The sequence below is a fragment of the Mya arenaria genome, chromosome 5 (genome assembly GCF_026914265.1).
Source record: "Mya arenaria isolate MELC-2E11 chromosome 5, ASM2691426v1".
NCBI classification, from domain to species: Eukaryota; Metazoa; Mollusca; class Bivalvia; order Myida; family Myidae; genus Mya; species Mya arenaria.
This window is the reverse complement of record NC_069126.1, coordinates 73,256,720-73,281,916: the sequence shown is the minus strand read 5'-3', so window position 1 is coordinate 73,281,916 and position 25,197 is coordinate 73,256,720. Positions and strand designations below refer to the sequence as shown.

The following is a 25,197-nucleotide window of genomic DNA, read 5'->3' as shown; positions in this document are numbered from 1 at the left end:
GATTCATCTAGAGCAACGTTTTATAGATCTTTCAGTATTTGAATACCAAGCATACTTGGACATTGTTAATGTAGAAAAATATAGTATTGCTATGTCACGGTTAAGACGTTTTCAAATCGTTTACTAATAGAAACTGGACGATGGTCAAATGTACTAATAGAAAATAGGATCTGTAATGTATGTACATGTAAATGAATGCCATTTTTTGATGGAATGTAACCTTTATAATACTATTAGAGATACATATATAAAACGATATTATAGACTTAGGCCTAGTATGTATAAGACTGTACAACTTTTTCAGTCCGAAAATGTTAATACTGTAAGAAGGATATCAGCATACATATATAATGGTTTTGAAATAAGTAAAATAAGTGCTAGTGTAATTACGACTTAGTGTACGGTAACATTGTATTTGAATAACGGTACTCTTTATGCTAGACGTACAGTGTATAAATGAAATACAATAGATTAATAAATTATTCGAATAAGTTGACACACATTTACCGGATAGTATCGATGACAATCATGCATTATTGTACGTATAAACCTTGTTTTTGTATTCCATATACTATCTGTCTGTTAAAACCTTAGTCCAGACTAGCAAAACATTATTAAAGTTAATTGTGCATAATGAGTATAGTAGTGAATCGGTTTATAAAATGCTTCTCTTATACTTTCAAAATAAGAACATTGAAATACAATTGATTTTGTTGTTTTCTATAGGAGGTTATAGAATGGTATTCAGGTCACAATTTGGTATGTCACTGGACATAACTGAAACTTGCACGATTGTGCTTCATTGCAGTCACGCGATACCGAATTTACCTAAGGCCAGGGAAGTTTTTTGATAGATTCGTTTTCGTAATTTCAGAAATGTTGGTGCGAGTAGGCGTTGCTTTACATACTGTTTCTGCACAAACTTTAAAATCTCAAAAAAAACATGAGACATGGGCTTTTGGACAGGGACAGGGACTGCCCTGGATGATATGTATGCATAATTTTTTTTATATATTTGGGCGTATTTCTCAACTCAATGGCGGATCGAGGATTCTTTATAAAAGGCAGAATCGTTTGATGTTTTACAGAATTCTCTTTTAATCGACGGGGCATCTTTTTTACTTGCAAACCGGATAGGCATTTCCGGTGAATTAAGCCATGTTAAAAAAACCCAATTGGCACTCCCATGCTGGGTGAGTCACGCGCAACAACGCGCCACTTCTTATTTCTTTTATTTCATGGTTTATGAAAAGTACAGTAAGTCATTTAAATAAACTGCAATGAAATAAATAAGTATTCAAAAAATAAAAAATAAAACAAATAATCGTCAAAAACGCGATTTTTTAGAGGAATAGAGATCCACAATTACTACGCGTCATGACATCAGTTAACAACGTAGAATTACCCGATCTTAATGCACGCTGCATTGCTGGTTGCTCGGGACGACGTTAGACTTTGATCATATTGTCGCCTTCCATAATTTAACTACGTGTTATCGTCGGAGTCTCGATGTTGTACGAACTAATAATATATGTCATGTGCTTTCGGTTCCGATAGAAAAATCCTACCCGAGGGCACCTGTGTTGCCAAGTAACGAGGCTTCCCGAGTTACCGACTACTTTACATGCCGCCCGAGTGTCGGATTTTTTATCCGGACCGGATATACATGATTAATATTTTTTGAACCACACTTTAAATTAATTTTTTTGAAAAGAAATGACAAAGAAAACCGCATTAATGAACTTTTATTAACATTACTGTCTGTCCAAGTAGAAAGTGAATATGAAACTAATGTTACTTGATAATTTAAGATATTGGAATTCGATTATAAAACCAACCAAACTGCTTTTTTTAATAGTTGAAATATCATAAAATTGGCAATTTGGTGTGAATTGTTTTTGACTCGCGTTGAATATAAAATCTATTTTGATTTGGTTATGGTCGTACACCGACACTGAGATATGTCGTCTAAAACATTTTCAAATCCAACGGTATTTAAATGTTGGAGTCCTTAGTTGGCACTACGGCCACCATACGTCACTGTTTACTGAGCATTGAAATATCCGTTTTAAATGTCCTTCCATAAAATAATTTCAATAAAACTTGGATCACTTTTTAACCTCATTGCGACAACATTCAAAGCCATGTTCTATGGTGTAAATATGAGGGCTTGGAATCCGACATTGACATTTGAACATAGTAAATTTCATATGATTATCTGAGCCGGTAGGGGACTTTGTATCGCATGGGAATACTACGACAGACCGGTGATGACATTTCAAGTTTTGATGATCCTTGTTGGGTAAATAATCTTAATGAATTACTTGGATTTTATTCAAACCGTGGATATAAAGGCAATATTTTGAAGAGCACTTGCCATCTAGTTTTTGAAGATGAATACCTGAAACAAAATATACGGTTGAATATAGCATCCTTTCATAACTAGGCTATCAGTCCTTTGATTTTTATGAAGATTTTGCTAATTCATGCTATCTTTAAACCGTTTTTAGCGAATAAGTGTTTGGCTGACTCGGAGTGTTTTGGCATGTGACTTCATTTTCTTCAAATATTTTACATTTTCAAATCATTTGGAAGGAAAGATTAGCGAATACATGTCGCTTTTATTTTTAATAATGTTTTCCTTATTTGTTCCCAGTTTTAGTACAATGATGCTTTTTATTATGAAACTCTATGATCACACAGTTTTAAACATTTTATTTTATAAGGCAGACTGTGTGGGATGTTTATAGTTTCTAACAATGACTGCATCGTATCTTTGAAAAGTTTTTGCATTAGGTGCTCTGAATTGTTTCCCTCCGTCTGCAGATAGAGTTGGGATCTCTAATCATAGAAGTACTTGGGGTTTACCTATACGTCTATTATTATTTGTTTTATTGATAAGTTTCCTCAAGTTAATGCATACTTTGATAAGATTTACTTTTTGCGTTTTATCTTTATTAAGTATTGTTGGGATAAGAGTGAGGTTTGTGCACATAAACTGGTTTAAACCCCCTGTAAATTTACATTTTACTGACCGTTCTAAGGCAGTACCTAACAATTCTTGATAAACATACCTATGTTTTATATAAAGTATGTATGCACTGTGCTGTTTGTGGAGTTTTGTGCTGTTCTTCTATGTTTCTTGTTTGTGATTTTGTGTTCTATGTCTTTGGCGTTTGCCCAGTGCCACTAAACCGGGTTTATGTTTAAACTTTTTGCTACTGAGCTTGTTTCTGTAGCATTTTGCATACATATTATAATGTTTCAAGATTTCACGATTTAAACTTAACGATATCATGCAATCAGGATGTTGAATTCATGAATATGTGGAGTTAAATTCGAGAAAACGTCATTTCTTGAAGATGATATCATGAATTTAAATTGCGCGTATAATCATAGCATTAACAAAAATGTAATTTTTTGTCAATTTGCTTGTTTACGTTATTATGAAGCATACTAATTTAACAAAGCCTGGTATAACTTAAAACAGCACAACCATGCAATCAAATCTCAATTTCGGCAATTTTTATTTAATAGTAAGACATATATTTTTGATACAAGAACTGATTGTCTTATTTTCAAAGTGAGAACTCGCATATTTGTCCTTATATAAATATCGCATGGCTGCCAGTGTGACAGTAAATCTTGTCAACATGACGGAAATACTGTTACCGGAGGCGAAACCGAGTTTAACAGCATTTACCTGAATGTTGACAATATGTACTGCAATACTGGTAGACAGGCAATATCTTTTTTTATTATACTGAACACAACTATATATAGAGATGATATTTGCTTATTTCAGTGTAAGATCGTATTTCTTTACGAGTGTCATAAAATAACAACATGTTATCACGAGTGGCAAAACACTAAAAATAACTGTTTCTTTTATGCTTATATTCGGAGTTGTATTAGTATTTTATTTATTTTTCTTAATTACCCCGTTTTTTGAAAAGAACATTATTTACGCCGCTTCCCGTGGGACGCCCCTCAAGCAAAATCATAGCTGATGACAAAGTTGTCAAATTTCTATTTCCGGTGTGTTGCGAAAAAGTTTTCTGATATTTTTCATTTTTTATTAATCGCTCTTTTTAGTACAAACATTTTTATAAACATTAATAAATTAATTTTTATTTAATGCATCTATCTTTAAAAAATAACGAAAGCACGTGTATATTAAACAGAGCATGAATACATAACCAATTTACTACGCCGCCATTTATTGAATTATCATTTGAAAGGTCGAACGTGTCAGCAAAACAATTGCGGATAATCATTGGATATAAAACATTTGTTTTAGTTTTAGAGTTTGTTTCGTGATACATGGGTATTCAGACATCTCACGTCAGAGACCAGTCTGATTCTCTTGAAGACAGGTCGATTTCCAGGTAAAGAGTGAAGACCACGCTAGGTTGTTGACACATTTTGAGGCATGGGTGGGGTAAAAAACTCCCCACTTATCTTTTAGTTGTCGTGATATTTTCGGGAAGTTCGTATTACGTATTGCAACGTCAAACAGTTCAAACACCCAAAATTCAAGAAAACGTTTGAAAAACGGGATTACCATTTTTCTAATAAACTGTAAGTTGTTTATTTCCAAATATATCTCTATTTAAACTTATGCAACCTTTTTTAAATTTCATTTAAATGCATGAAGTTTGTGAAAATAGAAGTCAGTGTTAGAAGAGACTCAAATATCTAAAATAGACATTTCAATTAACCGGAAACAGTTATTATCTTGTTGACTCCTTTCACAATTGCAGATGTAACAGGTGTAAACATTAGTTGTATGGAGCGGTATTCGGTCCAAAAATGGAATTGGCAATTTGTTTACAGTTGTATGCATGATTTATAATCTATTAAACTTTCGTTTATCGTTTATTTTCTAATTCGTTGTTATAAAGTGTTAAATCATAATTTGCATTTCTTTTCTCATTTTATTTGGATTTACATTGTCTGTCTCTGTCTAACAAATTTCAAGATGTTCCAAACCGCTATGTGTCTAACGCCTAACGCCTAACCGCAAAACGAAACTGGATTTCGATTACGAAACTCAACATGTAGATGTCAACTTATCACTGAAATGTTAAGTCGTTAGAAATGAAATTGTTTTCATTTGTTGCACATCGGAATTGCTTCAGTTCAAACTGCGATACGATAAAACTAGAATTTGATTACGAAACTGAACATGAGCTTGTCAATGCTAGCTCCAACTAATCACGTAAAAGTTACTTCATTTACTCTGAAATCGCCATTAGTACTAAGGTGAAAATCACAGGCATCTGGCTCATTGTGTTCCAAAAATCTGTTGTTCCTAAAATCGTGCCGTTTGTCATTTTTGATATTTCGGAATGGATTTGTATTATCTATTTACAGAAGCATAAAATCACGTTAATATTTCTGTGTGTAGTGATGTTTACACGGGGGACTCATTGAAAACTGGAATTTGCTGTACAGTTTCCGTCTACAGTACAGAAAATGACGAGAATAGGACATTGAATTTGGCTTGTTTGTCTGAAGACAATACAGTTATACCAACATATCGCATACCATTTTAAAGGGTATTGATTCCTCTTTCCTCTTTTATATCACCTTTTCAAAAATGACTTGTTTCTATGTTGATTAAGCAATTTGAAGAAAACTGGACTCTACCAAGAAATCTGGTAAGTTTGAGTTACATACCTTGTTTCTGTCTTGTATATCAAAGACATTAAATATCTTCAAATGTGTTGTTTATCTTATTATTTATACCCAAAATGACATTTTAGACACAATGAGCCGGATGCCTTTGGTAAAAATGAGCTTGAGATGATTGGGCGATGTCACAATTATCTACAACTGGCCAAATGAACGTATAAGTCACCTTATTACAAAAACGTGAGCTTTATTTTACCCACCAAGGTCAAGTATTGTTACTATCTTTATGTTTGCAAACAATATGCACTAAATAATGGTGTCCATAATAATAAAGGGTCCGCATATAAACAGCCTCTTCAGAGTCATTTGACGTTGTTTTTTGCTTGCTTATGTTAAGGTGGAACGCGACGCTGAGCGAACTTTCGATTTAATGTCTTGAAATTTTTTGGGACTGTTTTAAAATTTTCATTATACAAAACAGTTTTAAAGCTACGAGTCTTTATAATACCAATCACATCAACATTGAGGCGTCTGTCATTATTTTTGCGTCAAGTTCAATTACAATAACTGATATGTTCATCAATTGTTTGTTTACTGCTATGAAATTTCCCTCTCAAGTGTGTCTTGTGGAAACGTTCACGGACATGTATTTTTATTTTAATGCATCTAAAACGACAATTTTCTAGAAAAAAAAGCGACGTGTTTCGGTGGGAAAAAAAGTATGCCGATCTTTAATTTTTGAAAAGAACTCATCTCTTTTTTATTTATTTTTTTAAGTATATTTATTGAAAAATGTATTGCAAATCGCCTGAAATTGTGGCACACAATTCACGAACAAAATGTAACTCCATGCCCCCCTGCCCCCTCCCCCCCCCCCCCCCCCCCACAAAAAAAACAACAACAAAAAAAAAACACAACAAAACAAGAGCCTTTCAAGTAAGTTTCCTTTCAATGTCGATATTGGAGAAAATGTAATAAAATACGCTCAAATGCACCACCTTGACTAGGAATGTTCATGGGGGTTTACCCCCATCCCGCTGTCGACAATTAGTTTAATTTCGACTCTGAGGCGCGACTGTCAAACGAGCGTGACCCTAATTCTATTATACTAATATGTCAATTCGTTGAACCGCCCCTGATAAGAAACTTGCATGCGAGCTATAGCGGTCAGATTTTTTTTTATCTAAGTTTGATGTAGCCAATCGGTTATCGTTGTATGAAAACTCACCACATATACAATTAATAAATGCAATTAATTATGACCATATGATGGACTAAGTTTGGTATTGAATATAACCCTCGACCAACTTTCAACGAGGGTCATTCGTCATGCAACGAACAGTTATCAATTAACGGTGGGGTCAGTTTTTAATGTTAACAATTGACCCTTCATGCGTTAAACAGAAACAAATGATTAAAATGATTCCTAATAATCCATAATCTCATCTTGTTAAGGGTTGTAAGGGTTTTTTATAGTATATTTTGAAGACTCATAGCTTCAAAACTGTTTCGAGTATTGAAAATGTAAACACAGTCTTTAATTGGAATTGGACATATACTGTTTTGTTTGTATACCAATTTTAAGACATTAACTCAAAATTCGCTCTGGGTCGGCTCGCGTTCTACCATTAGTTAACATAAGCATGCAAATCACAACGTCAAATGACTCCGAGTCTGACGCGGCTGTTTATATGCGGACCCCTTATATGGACTATATTATTATCGTTTGCCAACATTACTTATAGTAACAATACATGGCCTTGGTACGTAAAACATTACTCACATTTGTAATAAGGTGACTTATACGCTCATTTGGTCAGTTGTAGATAATCGTTACATCGGCCCTGTTGTCCCAACTTAGTATAAATAGCAATTTTAAACTCATGGGAAGTAATTTTTCCATGATTGGTTAAAGCTAGCATTGATAAGCTCATCTTCAGTTTCGTAATCAAATTCTAGTTTTATCGTATCGCGGTTTGAACTTAAGCAATAGACACATTCCGATTTGCAACATATGAAGACAATTTAAAAGCATACAACGTAATATTTCAGTGATAAGTTGACATTTACATGTTTAGTTTCATAATCGAAATCCAGTTAAGCGTATTGCGGTTTGCGGTTTGGCGTTAGACACATGGCGGTTTGGAACATGCTGAAATTTGCGAGCCTAATATATATGTCAATTCAAGAAACATGGAAAACGAAATGTAAATAACGATATAATCGTTTATTACAACGAATAAAACAATTCATGGATATAATGTATTATAAGAGATTATAAATCAAGCAAACAAATGTTTACAAATTGCCAATTCCATTTTTGAACCAAATACCGCTCCAATTAGTTGTTCGGTATAATAAAATAAATATCCGATGCAATGGAGGGTGAACATACATGGAACTTACAGATTTACAACACATTTTAATAAGCGCTTTCTTCCTTAAACTTGGGAAACAAAACAGTGTCAATATTTAGACGGACGTGCTATGTAACAGTTTCAAGTCAGTTGTTCAAAACCGTACTGTGTGTGGCAGTATTTAAGCTGCACTCTCACAGACTTACCGTTTTTACAACTTCTTTATTTTTTGTCTTGGAAAGACCAAATTTTTGCGTAGATATCTACAAACCAACGATATAAGATAGCTGACAAAAAATCAGATCGTAGATTTTCATATTTCCGTTCGAAAATCAATATTTTATGGCTTGTTTAAGAAAAATGCATAAAACATCAATTTTTGTACTTAAATATAAAAATCTGCGATCCAAGTTTTTGTCAGCAGTCTTTTATAACTGGTTTCCATGGATGATCGCAAAAAATAGCTTGTTCCAAGACAAAAAATAAAAAAATGTTGTCAAAACGTTCAATCTGTGAGAGTGCAGCTTTAAATTGCCATGAAATTTAGATTATTGTAAAATAGCATTCATATTAAGAAATTCAGCAATGGCTATTATCTTTCTCTAGGTACTGATGTACTTATGAATCTGACCTACGGTGCCTTTTTAAAACACAAACTGTGAACTGTAAATGCAGTAAAGGTTGAACTTAAATGTTGTTTTTCATTGTAAGCTATTTGCAGACTTAATTTATACTTGGTATTCCTAGCGCAAGGACTGCTTCAGTAATGTTTTAGTGAACCTCACTTCCTCTCTACGTGCTTATACCTCACAACCATATTTTCAAACCATAAAAGGCCGGGATGCATGACCCTACATATCCTGCCGGACAGCAATTAAGCGTGTTTGGCAGTTGATGTGTGGTTTATCTGGTTTATGAGGTCTCCTCAGGTCAGCAGTTTTGATTGAAAACATTCACAGGGCTTGTGGTGTTATATGATTCTGATAAGGGTGGAATATTTTCGCCATTGGTTTTTCATTTAAGAATAGATAAATATATTTCTTAAACCATGATTCTATAGATACACGTTTGATTGTTGCATGAATCATTTATTAAAAGAATGGAATCATGAATTCTTAATGTTTAGCTTTGTATAAATCAGTTCAGTAGCTTAAAGACATACGTATTTTTGTAGTTGGTTATATTTATTGTTATGCATAGTTACAGTTAACTTTCATGTTTTACCAAGACTATAATAGGAAACATACATGCAATAAAGGTGGGAAACAGAAAAAAATCAGAAACAGTTGAGTTCAGAAACAGTTGACTACGAAAAGAAAAATACAATTTTTCTGAACTATGTTATAACAAAGGGGTATATGTAGTGAGCCACGTTATGTTTGTGCAAAATAAGAAGCTATGAAAAGTGACACATGGTTAGAGAAATGTGTTTGGCATAAACGTGATACAATACCAAAATGTGTTAAAGACTTGGTTAAATACTGTTTTCCTAAACCCAGTAGAAGATCCATACATGGTACATTTATGGGAATAGCAATTACCTGATTGATGAGGCAAAAGCCATTTGCTAGTATATATCAGACCAGATAACACATGTTTCCAACTATATGTCAATTACAACCTTATACTATGATAGAAAACGGTTAACTTGTAGTACAAGCCATCGGTAGTGAAATTTAGTTGACTGTTGGAGAGGTCATAAACTTTCAAGATCGGTCAATAAACATTGCTTTGATATTTGATTTTGTTTCACGGTTATAAAAGAAAATCTTGAAAGCAGCTTTTATAAATGATTGAAAGACTTGAAGTTCACCACATGTGTTCATGATACACTAAATAAACCATGTAACAAATATTAGCATTTAATGTTTGTCAATTATGTGTATATTTGTAAAATGGACTGACAGTCTGTACAACAGACAACTCTGTGAGGTCAAGAGAAGTGACCATTTCCTGACTGTCGGCCTTTTATACTATTGGCCCGGACTTTAAGTTAAACTGTATATACGGTAAATTTGCGACACAAGGCTAACAAAATTTGATTCATTCGATGGATTCCAAACTCGCCGTCTATCTCTGCATGCAGAGCACTCTACGACGAAGCCTTACTGACCATACCGTTATGAACCTATCATATAAACGATCATTCTTTCACACCACTAACTGTATATTGAATGTAAATAGTAAGATGTCCTTAATATTCAGTTTAAATACAATTGATTTAAGCAATAAATAACGTATGTCATGTTTTTCCTGAGAAACTTTACTCACTTTGAAATTAATCATCCTTATATTTTTCTCAATCTGAGGTATAGAGGGTGCATCCTTGACCAAATCAGGACACTTAACATTATGTTATACGTCACCTTGTGCTCAAACTGATGTGTTATTCATTCCAGGCATTCCGACCCGGCCGACCATTTCTTCCACCGGAACGATCTACGAGGGAGTCTCACTGCCCATAACTTGTAGTAGCACATCAACCACCAACCCCTCAAACCACTCTCTGACAATGGGGTACAGCTGGACACGAGGTGGATCTACAATCATAGCTGGTGGAAGATTTTCCTTTGACAACAATCTTCAGAGACGGCTGACAATAGCAAATATTACCAGAAATGATAACAAGACTGTTATAAGGTGTACAGCTACAGAGGAGAGGGGTAAATCCTCACTGTCGTCTGCCTACATGATCATATTTACATGTACGATAGCTTCTATCCCTTTACATTATCAAAGTACGAGTACAAATACAATGTATATATATATATATATGTCTTGTCATCTTTGTTGAGTAAATGTAGATAACCCTATTCTCAAATATCCAACATTAGATCCGAAATATATTTTGTCATACAGAGACATTGCTTATATGTTAGCAGTTTACAATCTAGTACTATTGACCAAGTGTCGTCAGTGAAAAGTATTGTTGATTCTCGTAAATTGTGTACTTTATACTTTCACTACTTTAGCAGACTTGAAAAACGCCTACGACTGATAAAACGTCCAAATCTGTGGCGTAGATTACACAATAATGGTTAACAAGCAAAATACCATGTGCTATTCAATCTATATCCGAATCGTTTTCTTCTTGTGTTCGAGTCTTTGGATAAGCCATTTTTTGCGTAAATGTACATTAGTGATATAAGACTGCTGACAAAAGATATCAGATCACAATCTTTTATATTTACGTTCGGAAATTGATGTTTTATGCAAGTTATCTTATATGACCCCATTGAAGGCATTGATGCCAAAAGCAGCTGATTCTGAGACAAAACAAATGAAATAAAATACTATAATAAAATATACAGACACAAGCCAAGAAGTGTAAAATTCAAATAGTTTCCCTGTTTAGAAGCACAAGGCAAGAGCCAAAACGACATAAATCTATAGACACACACACATTTACTTCAAACACACAAATACAAACATCACAAACATACAATACTCTCATCAAAATTGCTTCACCGTCTAAGTCATAATTTTCAATCTGTGAGAGTGCAATTTATAAATGTGTTGAATAGTATATATATTGGTTTATTGCTAAATACATATTTGCCTTCAGCCATGTTGAGCTAATTGGCGGTGGACCCAAGCCAATGTTCACGCAATTGTACGAGTCTGTAGTTGGCTAGTTATAAGCTATGGTGCTGCTATGCGGGGTTATACATCTTTCTTTAGCATCGCTGCTGTCCAGAGAGGACCAATGAGATTTGACTTTGGTGTGGGAAAATATACACCAAATCTATCAGAATATGTAGAAAAAAATAGATGTGGCGATGCACCTTAAAGGCTTGAGACTGGAAGTTTTAATGGTTTATCTTTGGAAGACCATACGATTTCTTTCTTTTTGTGTAATATCGCATTTCATTTCACTCCTGAGCATTTAAGATTATATTTTCAATGCCACCACTCGTGATATGAAATGCACTCTTACTCTGAAATAAACAAATGTACTCTATTCTCTATTTTTATTTGAACTAAATAACACAGAAAATAGGGTGTAATAGGGAGGCATAATTAAGTGTGTTCAAAAGACATATTACTTGTAAACACGCTGAAAGACTGTAGCTGAGTGCTAAGCGCCCCGACGTCTCAAGCCTATACCTTCCTAGCCTAACCACGCTAAGTCCTTGTTAACATATCGATATTGTGTATATTACATAGACATTTTTTGTATATGCTTCCAGTCTGAAAATTGGGCTGACAGTCTGTAACAGAGTAACAGAGAGCATCAACTTCCCAAGCTCACAACTGTAAGAGTTAAATTCCCTTTAAATACTTTTGAAGTGTGAAGAATTCATATCAATTTCGTGTTCATATTTTCGCAGTGTGCTCGAATACGTTGACAAACTTCAGTGGAGTTATCGAGAGCCCCAACTTTCCGAACCCGTACCCTCATAACCTTAACTGTACCTGGGTGATTGACACAACTATCGGAAATACTGTCTATATCTCATTCTCATCTTTTAGTATCGAGTCAAACTGCCAGTATGATCACTTACAGGTAAGTTGGGGTTTTTTTATTTCGAGATTGTACATGTGTTTTAAAAAGTGTGCATTAAATGTGTTTCAAATTTCAGAAACTAACAAAAAAATCATTTGTAATGATGTTTAACTCAAGTAAGCTGCTCTAGTACCCAGACTATAGTACATAATTTTGTCTAATGTTTATGCCCCCTCACCATTGAAGAAGCATGGGTATATTTCTTTGCACACGTATGTCAGTCGGTCGGTCAGTCTGTATGTCGGTCGGTAGATCAAATATTATCCCATCGATTACCAGAAAAAAAACTTGATAAGGAGGATTTTCCTGACCAGCAGATGACCTCTATGAATATTGAAGTCGTTAACGGGTATTGATAGTATTTGCTTTGCACATCTGGGTCAATCATTCAGTCGGTCGATCGGTAGACCAAATCTTGTCTAAAAGTCCGATATAAGAGAACGCATGGGCCTGAGGTCCTTACACTTAGTATGTATGTTGTTCATAACTTCTAAATGACGCCTTATGATTTAAGCATGAGCATATCAAAGTCATGATCACCAGATTAAATACATTCATGGTCATTTTTATAAGAAATTGACAAGTGTTGTTCTTCTAATAAACCTCTAAGGTTACCATTACAGTTGACCTTTTTTCAGCTGTATATAAGATGTATAACTTACATTGCCTATATCCTTATCATAATATTATCCATTTAGCTAAGTCACTGCTGTCAGGAGGAGGCATTCATGTTTTTTTTTCTTTCTGGAAACTACACTCACATCCTATTCCAACATTTTGAACTGGTCAAATGATATCATACTTTCCTCAAACTTGGAAGGGATGTTGCTCATAGCATGGTATACAAACATCACTTGCTGTTACACATGTTTATTATACGTGACGGGGTAAGAAGTTGACCCGATATTGTATAATGAATTAATACGGGCAGGAAACCATATCGGGTGAGAGCGAAGCTCGAAGTCGAACATGGCTTCCTGCGCCCGTATTTCCATACTGGTCAACTATTAACCCCGGTACGTACATTTCCCGTCAACAACATTTGTCAATGATAGAGAAACATTGAACTAGAGTATTTACTAAATAAGTAAGCATAATTAGAGCCACACGCAATCCAGATGATTAAATATCACAGTAAACTTTGTACTTTTCCAGATTAATGATGGTGACCAACCAACGTCTACTTCATTAGGAACATTCTGTGGGAGTAATTTACCCCGGCCTATATCGTCTAGTACAGACAAAGTGTGGATTAACTTTGTTACCGACTCCTCTGTGGCCAAGAATGGTTTTAGGCTAGAATATATTACACACGGTAGGCACATTATTGATAACAATTGTCAGTAGATTGTTATACACTGATTTTAATATGCATAAGGTTTAATGAAGAAATTGTTCCCAGTTTTTCGAATTTCCTAATTCTTTCTCGTAACCCTTATATTTTCAGACCCTCTTGTTCTTCTGGTCAGTGTTTCGAAAATGAACTACATACAATGCTTGTTAAAAATCAATATTTTTTTCAGAAAAGCAGTGTTTTTTCTACAATTTACCATTAGTGTATATACGCCACAAACAAGGGATATTTTCATGTCAGTTGTCCATATTTTTTTTATCAACAACATTACAGCTGCCCTTAGTACTGACAAAGAAAGGTAAGTTTATGGAACGGTATTTCTTCACAATTCTAAGCTGCACCGATTTCCACGCCATACCGGTGCCAGTTGGAGTGGACCTCACATTCTAATTGTGATATCATTCATATAATTATCAGTTTCTTGCTTCCAGGATGTGGTGGATACCTACATACACCCACTGGATCTTTCACTAGTCCAAACTATCCACACCCCTACCCTCATCAACGCCAGTGTGAGTGGACCATTGTTGCCGACACTCGATCTTATGTTCAGTTAACTATCGAGACAATTGACCTTGAAACTCAAACTTACTGTGACTATGATGTGTTGGATGTAAGTTTAAGTTATTCAGTTTTTACTCTTTTGTTTTTCGATGAAACAAGTAAACGATTTGAGATATGGGTCATGTCGTTGTCGCCGTCTCCATAGTTGTGCACAAAACTTAATGTTTGTCATAACTTAAAACAATCTGAAGCCCGTTTTTATGAATCTTACTACGCATGTCACCAGTGAGAAACACACATTGTTATAGCAAAGTCCATAGTTCTTTCTTAAGAAAATTAATAAGTTATGCACATTTTTGACTGAAAAAAGCTTTCGGAGGAATCGAGTATAAGTTCGTTTTAAGGGTGCTCACCATCATTGGTGTCCTAATATGGGGTAAAGAAAAAGTGCCCCTTGGTAAAAGGTGTACATCTGTAAAAAATCACCACTTTCACCCTTAAAAAATATTTATGAATAAGAGAATTGGTGAACGAGACTCTTAATAAAAATAGCCTGCTTCAGCTCGAGCGAAATTTTCTTTGAAATATGGAAAATATAAATTCGAGTCCTTGTCAACGGCGTATTGTTGTGTTTAAAACATACTTTTATGTGTCTTATATTTTAACACTTTCTTATTGGAAATTGTTGACGTTTAGGTGAATATTTATATCTCTTATTGCACAGATCTACGACGGCCCAGATGACACTGCTCCAAGACTAGCACAGCTCTGTCACCATCAGAGCAGTCCTCAGGTCCTGTTTTCGACCGGAAACACAATGTTTGTGCGTTTCAAGAGTGATGGATCAATTGCAGGCAATGGATTTAGTGTCACATACAGGACTGTTACTGGAGGTACTGCTTATTGCCCTTATGCATGTTTTGGAGATATAGCATTTGTCACTACTTTACGTTCTGTCTCAGCAGATTTACAAGGTCAAACTATGGTACGGCGGTGGACACTTAGCATTTGCAATTGCAAGTTACGACTTAATATGTTGTATTGGCAATTACACATATGTTTTAAATTTTGGCGTTTGCAAAACGGAAAGTTATGTCAGCAGTCATTGTATGGAATGTCATGGAGAATGTAGAGTTATGTCTTAAAGTTTAAATGGCAATGGTATAATACACGAATGCTCAACACTGAGCAATGGCTATTTTGCTAGTTATGTCTCAGCAGTTAGTAAGGGCAAGATATGTCAGCCGTGGGAAATTACAAGTAATGTTTCAACAATTAGCAGTGCATAGTTGTTCCTCAGCAATGGGCAATGGCAACTTATGCCTAAGCATTTGACAATGGCAAGTAATACCGCAACAGTGGGCAATGGCAAGTTATACCTCAGTTGTGGACAATGGCGAGTTATTCCTCAGCAATGGGCAATGGCAAATTATGCCGTAGCAGTGGACATTAAAATGGTATGCGTCAGTGGTGGGCAATGGATAGTTTTTTCCTTAGCCGTTTGCAGAGACATTCATGCCTACTTAGTTGACACTAGACAGTTATTCCTCAGCAGTAGGCAATTCTTTTTTCAGCAAAGAAAAGTTGGCAAAGAAAAAGGATAGTATAGCAATAGGCAAAGGTATGTTATGATATAGCAGTGGAAAAGGTAAAACAGTGAGGTAAAAGGTAATAATCAGTATTTTCATAGCAGTGGCTAAAGGTAAGGAATGGTATAGCAGTGGTTGAGCGTAAGGAATGGTATAGCAGTGGGCAATATTAAGAAATAGTATAGTGGTTTAGCAGTTGGCAAATGTAAGGAATGGTAAAAGTGGGTAATAGTAAGGAATGGTATAGCAGTTGGCAAAGGTATGGAATGGAATAGGAGTGGGCAATGGTAAGGAATGGTATATCAGTGGGTGAGCAGAGGTAAGGAAAATTATAGCAGTTGGCAATTATAAGGAATAGTATTGCAGTGGTCAAAGGTAACCAATGGCATAGCAATGGACTATAGTAAGGAATGGTATAGCAGTGGGAAATGGTAAGGAATGGTATAGCAGTGAGCAATAGTAAGTAATTGGATAGCAGTGGTTATAGGTAAGGCCTCGTATAACATAGGGAAATAATAAGGAATGGTATAGCAGTGGGCAATGCTAAGGTATGGTATAGCGGTGTGCAAAAACATGTTATAGCAGTTGGTGAACGAAAGGAATGGTTTAGCAGTTGACAGTGGTGAGGAATTGTATTGCAGTTGGCGAAGGTAAGAAATTGTATAGCAGTGGTCAAAGGTAAAGAATGTTATAGCAGTTGGCGAAGTTAAGGACTGGTATAGCTGTTGGCGAAGTTAAGGACTGGTATAGCAGTAGGCGAAGGTTAGAAATGGTATGGCAATGGTCAAAGTTTAGGAATGGTATAGCAGTTGACAAAGGTAAGGAAAAGAATAGCAGTGGGCAAAGATAGAGAATGGTTTAGGAGTGGGCAAAGGTAAAGAATGGTATAGCAGTGGGCAATTGGCAGGAATGATATGACAGTGGGCAAGGGTAAATAACGGTATAACAGTTGGCATAGGTAAGGAATGGTATAGCAGTTGGCAAAGGTAAGGAATGGTATAGCAGTTGGCAAAGGTAAGGAATGGTATAGCAGTTGGCAAAGGTAAGGAACGGTATAGCAGTGGGTAAAGGTAAGGAATGGTATAGCACTTGGGGAAGGTAAGGAATGGTATAGCAGTTGGCACATGTAAGGAATGGTATAGCAGTTGGCAAAGGTAAGGAATGGTATAGCAGTTGGCAAAGGTAAGGAATGGTATAGCAGTTGGCAAAGGTAAGGAATGGTATAGCAGTTGGCAAAGGTAAGGAATGGTATAGCAGTGGGCAAAGGTAAGGAATGGTATAGCAGTGGGCAAAGGTAAGGAATGGTATAGCAGTTGGGGAAGGTAAGGAATGGTATAGCAGTTGGCACATGTAAGGAATGGTATAGCAGTTGGCAAAGGTAAGGAATGGTATAGCAGTTGGCAAAGGTAAGGAACGGTATAGCAGAGGGAATCGGTAAGGAATGGTATAGCAGTGGGCAATGATAAAGAATGGTTTAGCAGTTGACGAAGGTAATTAATGGTATAGCAGTGGGCAAAGGAAAGCAAAGAAAAGCAATGGTATAGCAGTGGGCTATGATAAGGAATGGTATATTAATTGACAAAGGTAAGGAATGGTGTACCAGTGGGCAATGGTAAGGAATGGTATAGCTGTGGGCGAAGGTAAAAAATGTATAGCTGTTAGCCAAAGTAAGAAATGTTATATCAGTGGGCAATGGTAAGGACTGTTATATCATAGGGTAAATAATGATGATGCAAAGATATAGATTATTATAGCAGTGAGCGAAGGTAAGGAATATGGATAACGTTAAAGTCTGTTATAGCAGAGGGCAATGATAATCACTGTTATAGCAGTTCGTAATGTGACTGCATTATGCATTGTGGTGATATGTTTCAAAACTGGGTTTTAGCAGAGGGCTAACTTAAACTGGTGATCACATAAGCTTTGTGTAAGAAAAATCAGTCCCTGAAACAAAAATATGTAGGATATTAAACAAACAATGCTAGTTAAATTTGTTTGGTTGTAAATAATTGCATGCGCCTGTAATCATTTAAATTGCTGTAACTCTTGACCATTACGGCAGGTTGTGGTGGCAATTTCACCATACCACGCGGCACGATCGTGTCCAAGAATTATCCAAACAAGTACCCTCACAACACTGACTGTGAATGGCTTATTACAGTCAAAGTTCGGCAAAATATCGGGCTAGAGTTTACCGATTTTGATGTGGGAGGATCATCGGATTGCAGATATGATTATGTGGCTGTGAGTTCACAATTCATAAATAGGTTATTAAAGGTTGTTAAAAATTAAGATTTAGTAATAATTTCGGGTCAAATAAAAAGTGACTCTTGTTACGGTTAGGACAGTTAACATATTTTCACGTCCCTCGTTATTTTACACTGTTTTTGTTTTAATTGAAACACTTCAGGTTATTGATTAGTGAAAGGCTGTTGGGCAACGTATGTTCCTGTGATAGTAACATATTTTTCTATCTCATAAAGCAATAAATTGTACTCCAAACTCCATAAAACTTGGTCAAAATATTTGTCATTCGGAACACCTAGGCAATTTTCCATCGAAAACAACCTCGGATGTATGTCGATACATTAGTAAAGTAAGTCATGCATTGTTAAATAAAAGTATTAATTAATTGTAGTGTTTTACGTGTATTTGCCATTTTGAATAAAAATATTAATTAATTGTAGTGTTTTACGTGTATTTTATATGAATATGATTGAACATTTGAATATTTGCCAGCATGATATTTAAAAACTGTGTTAACATCGGTCATTTCTGGTCAAAAGGTGGGTTTCTAGGTCAATTATTAAGAATATTTTTTCTGTTAAAGTTTTTTTTTATTTCTTTCACAAGTGCATCAGTATTTATCCAATCTTATAGAAACACATTCTGATAATTGCTCAGTATATTATTGTGATTTTGTGTCTTCTTCGGTCAAAAACTAGAACAGATCAATGTAAATATAATAGAAGATATTTACTTGTTCCTCACATACATCCATTTGTCAAAACAGAAAAATAAGAATGATTAATATCATTCGAATTCTAAACCAGTTGAAACTATTATTTTACAAGGTGATACACCTTACTTGTATTGTGTTATTTTCTCGTCATTTATGTCAGATGTGTATGTGTGTAAACAATACAAAGATACACGAGGGTTGTTCGTTAAATGAGTGGACAGGAGCAATTTTACTCGTTCATATTTTGAACACATTAAACATGATAAATGCGTTCCAACCTAACCTAGCCTATTTGTCCTTTTTTGGCATGTTACAGTAACCACATTATTGAATATTGGGTTTAAATTAAACTGGCGGCAAGAGGAGGTATCGAACCCTCAACCTTTTTGCAACAAGAGAGTTGTTATGTTCCATATGAAAGATAGTTTACTCTTGACCACATTATGTTTACACTAATGCGTTAGTGGTTTAAGAGTCAATTTCTAACCGAAGATGTTGGTCAAGCCACTACAAAGGCGCATTCTCTATTTCTGTCAAAGTGGACACAATACTGTTTTTTGCACAGGATTATGTCACATTCAAGCTTCAATAAATTTGTATTTATTTTTACTATATGCTTTCCTGTGGTTCATATATATTTCAGTGAGTTATAATTGATACCTCGCAGTTCCTAAACACTGAAACAACACTTTGATACCATTCACTGTTTGAAAGTTTTAGCCCGTTTTGCAATACATATCTCCAAATCATTTATACCAGCATATACACAGTTCCGACAAAATACCAATGACATCAACTCCGTAATTTCTTGACATCAAAATTTATTTAGTTTGTAATCAAAGATCAATTAAAGGGGCGCGATATAGTTTTGTTAAACAAAACAAAAATGAGATCAATGAATAAAAATGAATACTGATGTATAATTTATTTGACTTTTATGATCGAAAGAAAAAAGCAAATGAGCTGTGTACAGTTAAAAAAATAAGCCTTTACAAATGATTTTCTAATTAATAGCAACGTGGTCAATAAATTTCCCAATTTAAAAAGATGAGTGCTGATATCCACATTCAATCCACTTTTTGTGTTGAGTTTATTTCTTTAAATGTATTCAGGTTTATGATGGCCCTTCCGTACATGCCACAGAGTTGATGAAACACTGCGGTAACTCACTCCCCAACCCTGCCAAATACAGATCACTCAGTAACCAGCTCTTTATCCGCATGAAGACCGACGGAAGTGCCAGTAGGCGCGGATTCATGGCAAACTATACCACAGGTAAGGCAAAAAGTATCTGATTGCTTCCTCCATTTTGCTAGTGCGTTGTTGTGTTTTGTTTTAGATTGAAGGGTTCAATCCAGTTTACAAGACCATGGCATAACTAAAAAAAATACTCAGAATATTCAATTGTGAACTAGTACATATGTTTCCAGAGACAATGTACACTGTGTAACAAAGCTCCTAGCTCTGTCTTTAATAATATGTTAAATTTATGCTCCTTGTTAGACTGAATAAAAAAATGAACGACGCTACTGTATCTTTCCAAAACTGCTTTTATGTCTTTTTATTTAAGTAAATAATTGCATTTATATAAATGCAGAGTTATACAACTGTTTTTGGTATTGCATTGTGATTTGACTAAGTAAAGATTGCAGATTGACGTTGAATTATGTATCATTCAGCTTATGGCCCTAAATTCCAATTTGAGATTTTCACACGGGACATTTACAGTGAGTTTGTCAGGCACCTGCAAAAAGGTATGTTTCGTTTAAGATGACATTTCAGTTATTTGCGGTAAGCCAAGTCGTTTATGATCACAGAGAGCGATACCACCGTGGTCTGACGCGTGTTCGGCCACGTGTCCGTATACATAATAACTATTCTTAAAGCTACACTCTTATTTAAAATCAATGCATACACATGTCAAACATAAAATTTAAGTGATAAACCTTTAATTAGTCACTAAATAATGCATTTATGAAAAATATTATTTACTGATAACAAGATTGTAACCTTGTATTTAATAACTGAAAACGCAGAAATATAAAAAGACTGGTGAGTGCTAAAAGATTTGAAGTGGTCAACTATCGTCTAATAAGGTAGAAATACCGTGTTTTCTGCAACTAGCTTTCAAATTTAATAAAGTATCCTTCATAAGATCCACTGTTTTTGACATTTATTCATCCTTTTCGGCAAATTAAAACAATTGTTTGATTCATGGTACATCATATTTTCAAGTTAGAGTGCATCTTTAAGTAATAAATTCTACCAGTTTTCTAGACGGTACCGACAACAAGTTTCTGTTCCCGTCCGCCTCGTCCAACTCGGTGAAAGAGGGAGACAACCTTGAATATATAACGTGATGAGCCACATGTAAATTATCATGTGTGAATGCATAAATATGAATACACTTTAATAGTTTTCTCTTCCAAAATTTTAGACAGTCCTGACACCATCTTTTTGACCCGTCCACTAGGATCTACACTGTGAAAGAGGGACAAACCTTGGGGTAAACAGCGTGTTCGGTCAAGGGCAGCCAGTCATGTCCGTGTACACAATCATTATTCTTTAATATTACATTTCACAAATGTTTCAGATGGTGGCGACCAAAACTTTCTAGGCCTTTCCGCCACGTCCTACTAGGCGAAAGGTGGAGATACCTGGTGGTATATATATGTAACATTGAGCGCCACGTTGTGTAACCCGCCCTGTCGTACGCACATGCACACACATATTAAATAATCACTTTTATCTATATTCTAGTTTCAGACGTGTCTATATCTCCATCCCAGACATCCTACACGGTGACAGAAAGACAAACGCTTGTACCTATAACGTGTTCTGCCACGTGTTACCCAGTATGTTTGTACACGTGGTCCAAATCAAGCGTCACGGTCAGCTCTACGGCCACACTGAACCTGCATCTGGCGGAGAGAGCGGAGGCCGGATCTTACTTTTGCACGGCAATGAGCCCAGGTCTAAGCGTATCAAGAAGTGGACCAGTAGTAAATATCACTGTCAGATGTAAGAATGTTTTATATTTTTGTTTATTCAGAGGTGTTGGTTTTTGCACACGGTTTCTCTCTCTTACATCATACGTTCACTTTTTTAAATAAAAATGTTCGTTTCTACCAACTCTTTGCCCACAAGAATGTAGGCATCAGCGTAAATTTAAAATGTCAAACACTGAAAATATTAGTCTGTTCTTCATGTATTTCAATTTATGATATTATCATGTATCAATATATACTGGACAATTATGACTGAAACTAAGGACGATTTGGAAAGTACTAAATGAATGTGTTAAAGTATTAGTGTTTGAGATAAACATGTAAACTAAATACATGAAGTCTGTGACCATAACCTTTCGTAACCGTTAGTCTTTTTTCGGAATGATAAAAATATACATATTGTATCGTTGCTACCTGAGCTGATATTCAATTTGGGACGATTTTTTTGTTCATCAAATTTAACTCATAGAAAATTAAACACTTCTTAATGAGTTTGAAGATTATTTTGGAATAGTAATCCCGCTAAAATATTGATTTATGTTTCTGATTAAGTCACAATGGTAATGCAAAACCTTTATAGGACACCATGTTGTATCCGTGACGCGGCCAACAGTTTCTCAAATTATTTGTACTTACTTTCATCAACTTTTACATTGAAGTCCGAGGTCTGAATGGAGTTCATAACAAAAGCCGTTATACATACATTATTTAAAAGTATATAAACAATTTATGGATATTCACTGACATATCGTGTTAAGCCTTTCTCATACAAAAAAGCAAAAAATGCATTTCACTGAGGGTTATATTCAAGAATTAATGATTTTAGATACATGAAATGATTCACAAATGTATAATGAAAACCGAATACTTATCAAGACGTTATGAATTTCGTTTGATAAAGACAAATATCACGGACACTACCAATTGCCATATCTAAAAATCTGAAGTGTCTGACTAAATGTCCTTTAGATAAATAAGAGAATAGGGTACATACTTTTGAATGTTAAAAATACTATTGTAAGAGGTTCATTTACCTCAAGTGCAACATAGCTCCTCGAAATACTATGGAAATGGCGATTAAAATATTAAACGTTAATGCTAAAGAAAACAAAAGGCGACTACAAAGACTGTTATTATAAGAGAAGGAAAACTCTTCATATATAATTGAGGTATATAATGCTTTAGAAATATATTTGTATTTTAAGGGATTCTGCTTTTAATTGTTTTCCTTAATATAGCAACTCTAGCAGGCTACTGCTTTATGTTATGCATAGATGCAGAATGTCCATTTCACCGTCCACCACGTCCTACATGATGAACGAGAGATACATTGGGGACAAACACGTGTTCTGGACACATTATCCGCCATGTATAATATTGAATTGATCTTAAATAATCATTTATTTCATTATTTCAGACGGTCCTGATAACATGTATTTGTCACCTTCAACCACGTCTTACACGGTGACGGAGGGAAACAACATCGGGGCTATAACGTGTTCTGCAGCGTGTAGCCCGGCCTGTACGTACACGTGGTCCAGATTAGAATTGACGGTCAGTTCTACAGCCACACTGAACCTCGGGCAGGCGGACAGGGGGGAGGCCGGGTCTTATATTTGTACGGCAAGGAACCCAGGATTATACATTTCACGGAATGGAACAAGAGTGAGCGTCAGTGTCAGATGTAAGAATGATTGCAAGTTACTACAGTTAAATCATTGAGAGTGTACTCCATGCTAAAAATGCTTTTAACTCGAACCTGTTTTGATTGTTTGAAGTTGCGTATAAAGGTATGTTTTATGATATGTGTATATATGTTGTATCTATTACATATACGGGGGGGGGGGTATCTTAGAAGTTAATCGACTTTTCTCCTTTCGTCCATAATAGATAACGAAAAGACACTTGACTGATAAAGCTTTTGTTTAATGATTGCAATTTAGTGTTTTAATTGTATATAATACCTTATTTACTAAATGACGTCGCTATCACCATCACGTGTCCTTAAAACACTGGGTATAATTGTTCAAAAATCATTTTAGAATATAACAAAATATGTATTTTTTACATTCATTTGTTTTTGTTATAAATACCTCGGAATAGTATGTGACATTGGCGGTCTGTCCATAGGGCATCTGGTAAATTAGTATCATGTCTCGCATATCCATCAAACACCCGATTTATAATGGAATACTGCTTTTTGGGATCGGTGTCATTATGCAATAACCAAGTTTCATCTTGCGTTTTTATGAGATCAAGGAATTCTTCCCAATCATTGCCATGTCGTTATATTTTAAATTAGTTACTTAAGTGATTTGCGACATTGAACATAAATGCTAAAAAGCGACCACTAAGTCGGTCATTATTTGACAAGTACGGGATATCCATTAATAGATGAGATAAAAGTTGCTTTTGAAAGATATTTATATTTCCAGTAAATCTAGTTTTACTTTTTTTCTTTAATATTACATTTCTACTAAGCTGCTGTCTGACGTTATGAAAAGATGCAGTGCCAATGCCTCCGTCAACCACGTCCTTCTCCATGATGATAAGAGAGATACTTTTGCTACAAAAATTGTTCTGACACACATTATCCGCCATGTACAAGAGTATGGAACTTAAATGATCAGTTTAATGACTATTTCAGACGGTCCAGACATAGTGTCTCTGTCCCCCTCTTCCACGTCTTACACGGTGACAGAGGGAAACTACATTGGGGCTATATCGTGTGCTGCCACCTGTAACCCGGCCTGTACGTACCAGTGGTCAAGATCTGGGGTGACGGTCAGTTCCTCATCCACACTGAACCTCGGCCAGGTTGTGAGTGGAGAGGCCGGATCCTATGTTTGTACGGCAAGGAACCCGGGGTTAAACATTTCACGGACTGGACCAGCAGTGAACATCAGTGTCAAATGTAAGAATGTTTGTAAAGTTACTATCGTAAAATAATTTTCATGGTGCAGCATGATAAAGCTGAATTTAAACACAGTCATCTTTGGTTTGTTTAAAGTTATGTATTTATTATTATGCTAGTTGTATATGTATATTAAGATTAGGATTCGGCCTCTTCTTCTGTAGAACGTGCTTCAAACTCCTCCATATAACATGAATGAAAAAATGGATAAAATATTAATACAAAACATGTGTTTTCAAACCGATTTCATAAACCTTGTTTTCTTCGGTACTGGTTGAGTTTTAGGTGTCGTCCTCACGGAAGACTTGTCGCGATCATTGCGAAATACAAGATTGATTTTTTGCTATTTTTCCTGTCTTAATAGT

The 25,197-nt window shown here is 35.3% G+C and overlaps 1 protein-coding gene across 2 annotated transcripts in view; it reads left to right on the top strand.

The window, feature by feature from the left end:
• LOC128234228 (hemicentin-1-like) overlaps positions 1 to 25,197 on the top strand; it is a 61,559-nt gene that overhangs the window by 11,399 nt on the left and 24,963 nt on the right. For both annotated transcript variants that reach the window (XM_052948328.1, XM_052948327.1), the window contains exons 3-12: positions 10,394 to 10,699; positions 12,326 to 12,501; positions 13,657 to 13,816; positions 14,287 to 14,468; positions 15,084 to 15,252; positions 18,011 to 18,192; positions 20,023 to 20,185; positions 21,671 to 21,931; positions 23,336 to 23,602; positions 24,566 to 24,832. In XM_052948328.1, the coding sequence (XP_052804288.1) occupies positions 10,394 to 10,699; positions 12,326 to 12,501; positions 13,657 to 13,816; positions 14,287 to 14,468; positions 15,084 to 15,252; positions 18,011 to 18,192; positions 20,023 to 20,185; positions 21,671 to 21,931; positions 23,336 to 23,602; positions 24,566 to 24,832 (2,133 nt within the window). The remainder of the gene's footprint in view (positions 1 to 10,393; positions 10,700 to 12,325; positions 12,502 to 13,656; positions 13,817 to 14,286; positions 14,469 to 15,083; positions 15,253 to 18,010; positions 18,193 to 20,022; positions 20,186 to 21,670; positions 21,932 to 23,335; positions 23,603 to 24,565; positions 24,833 to 25,197) is intronic.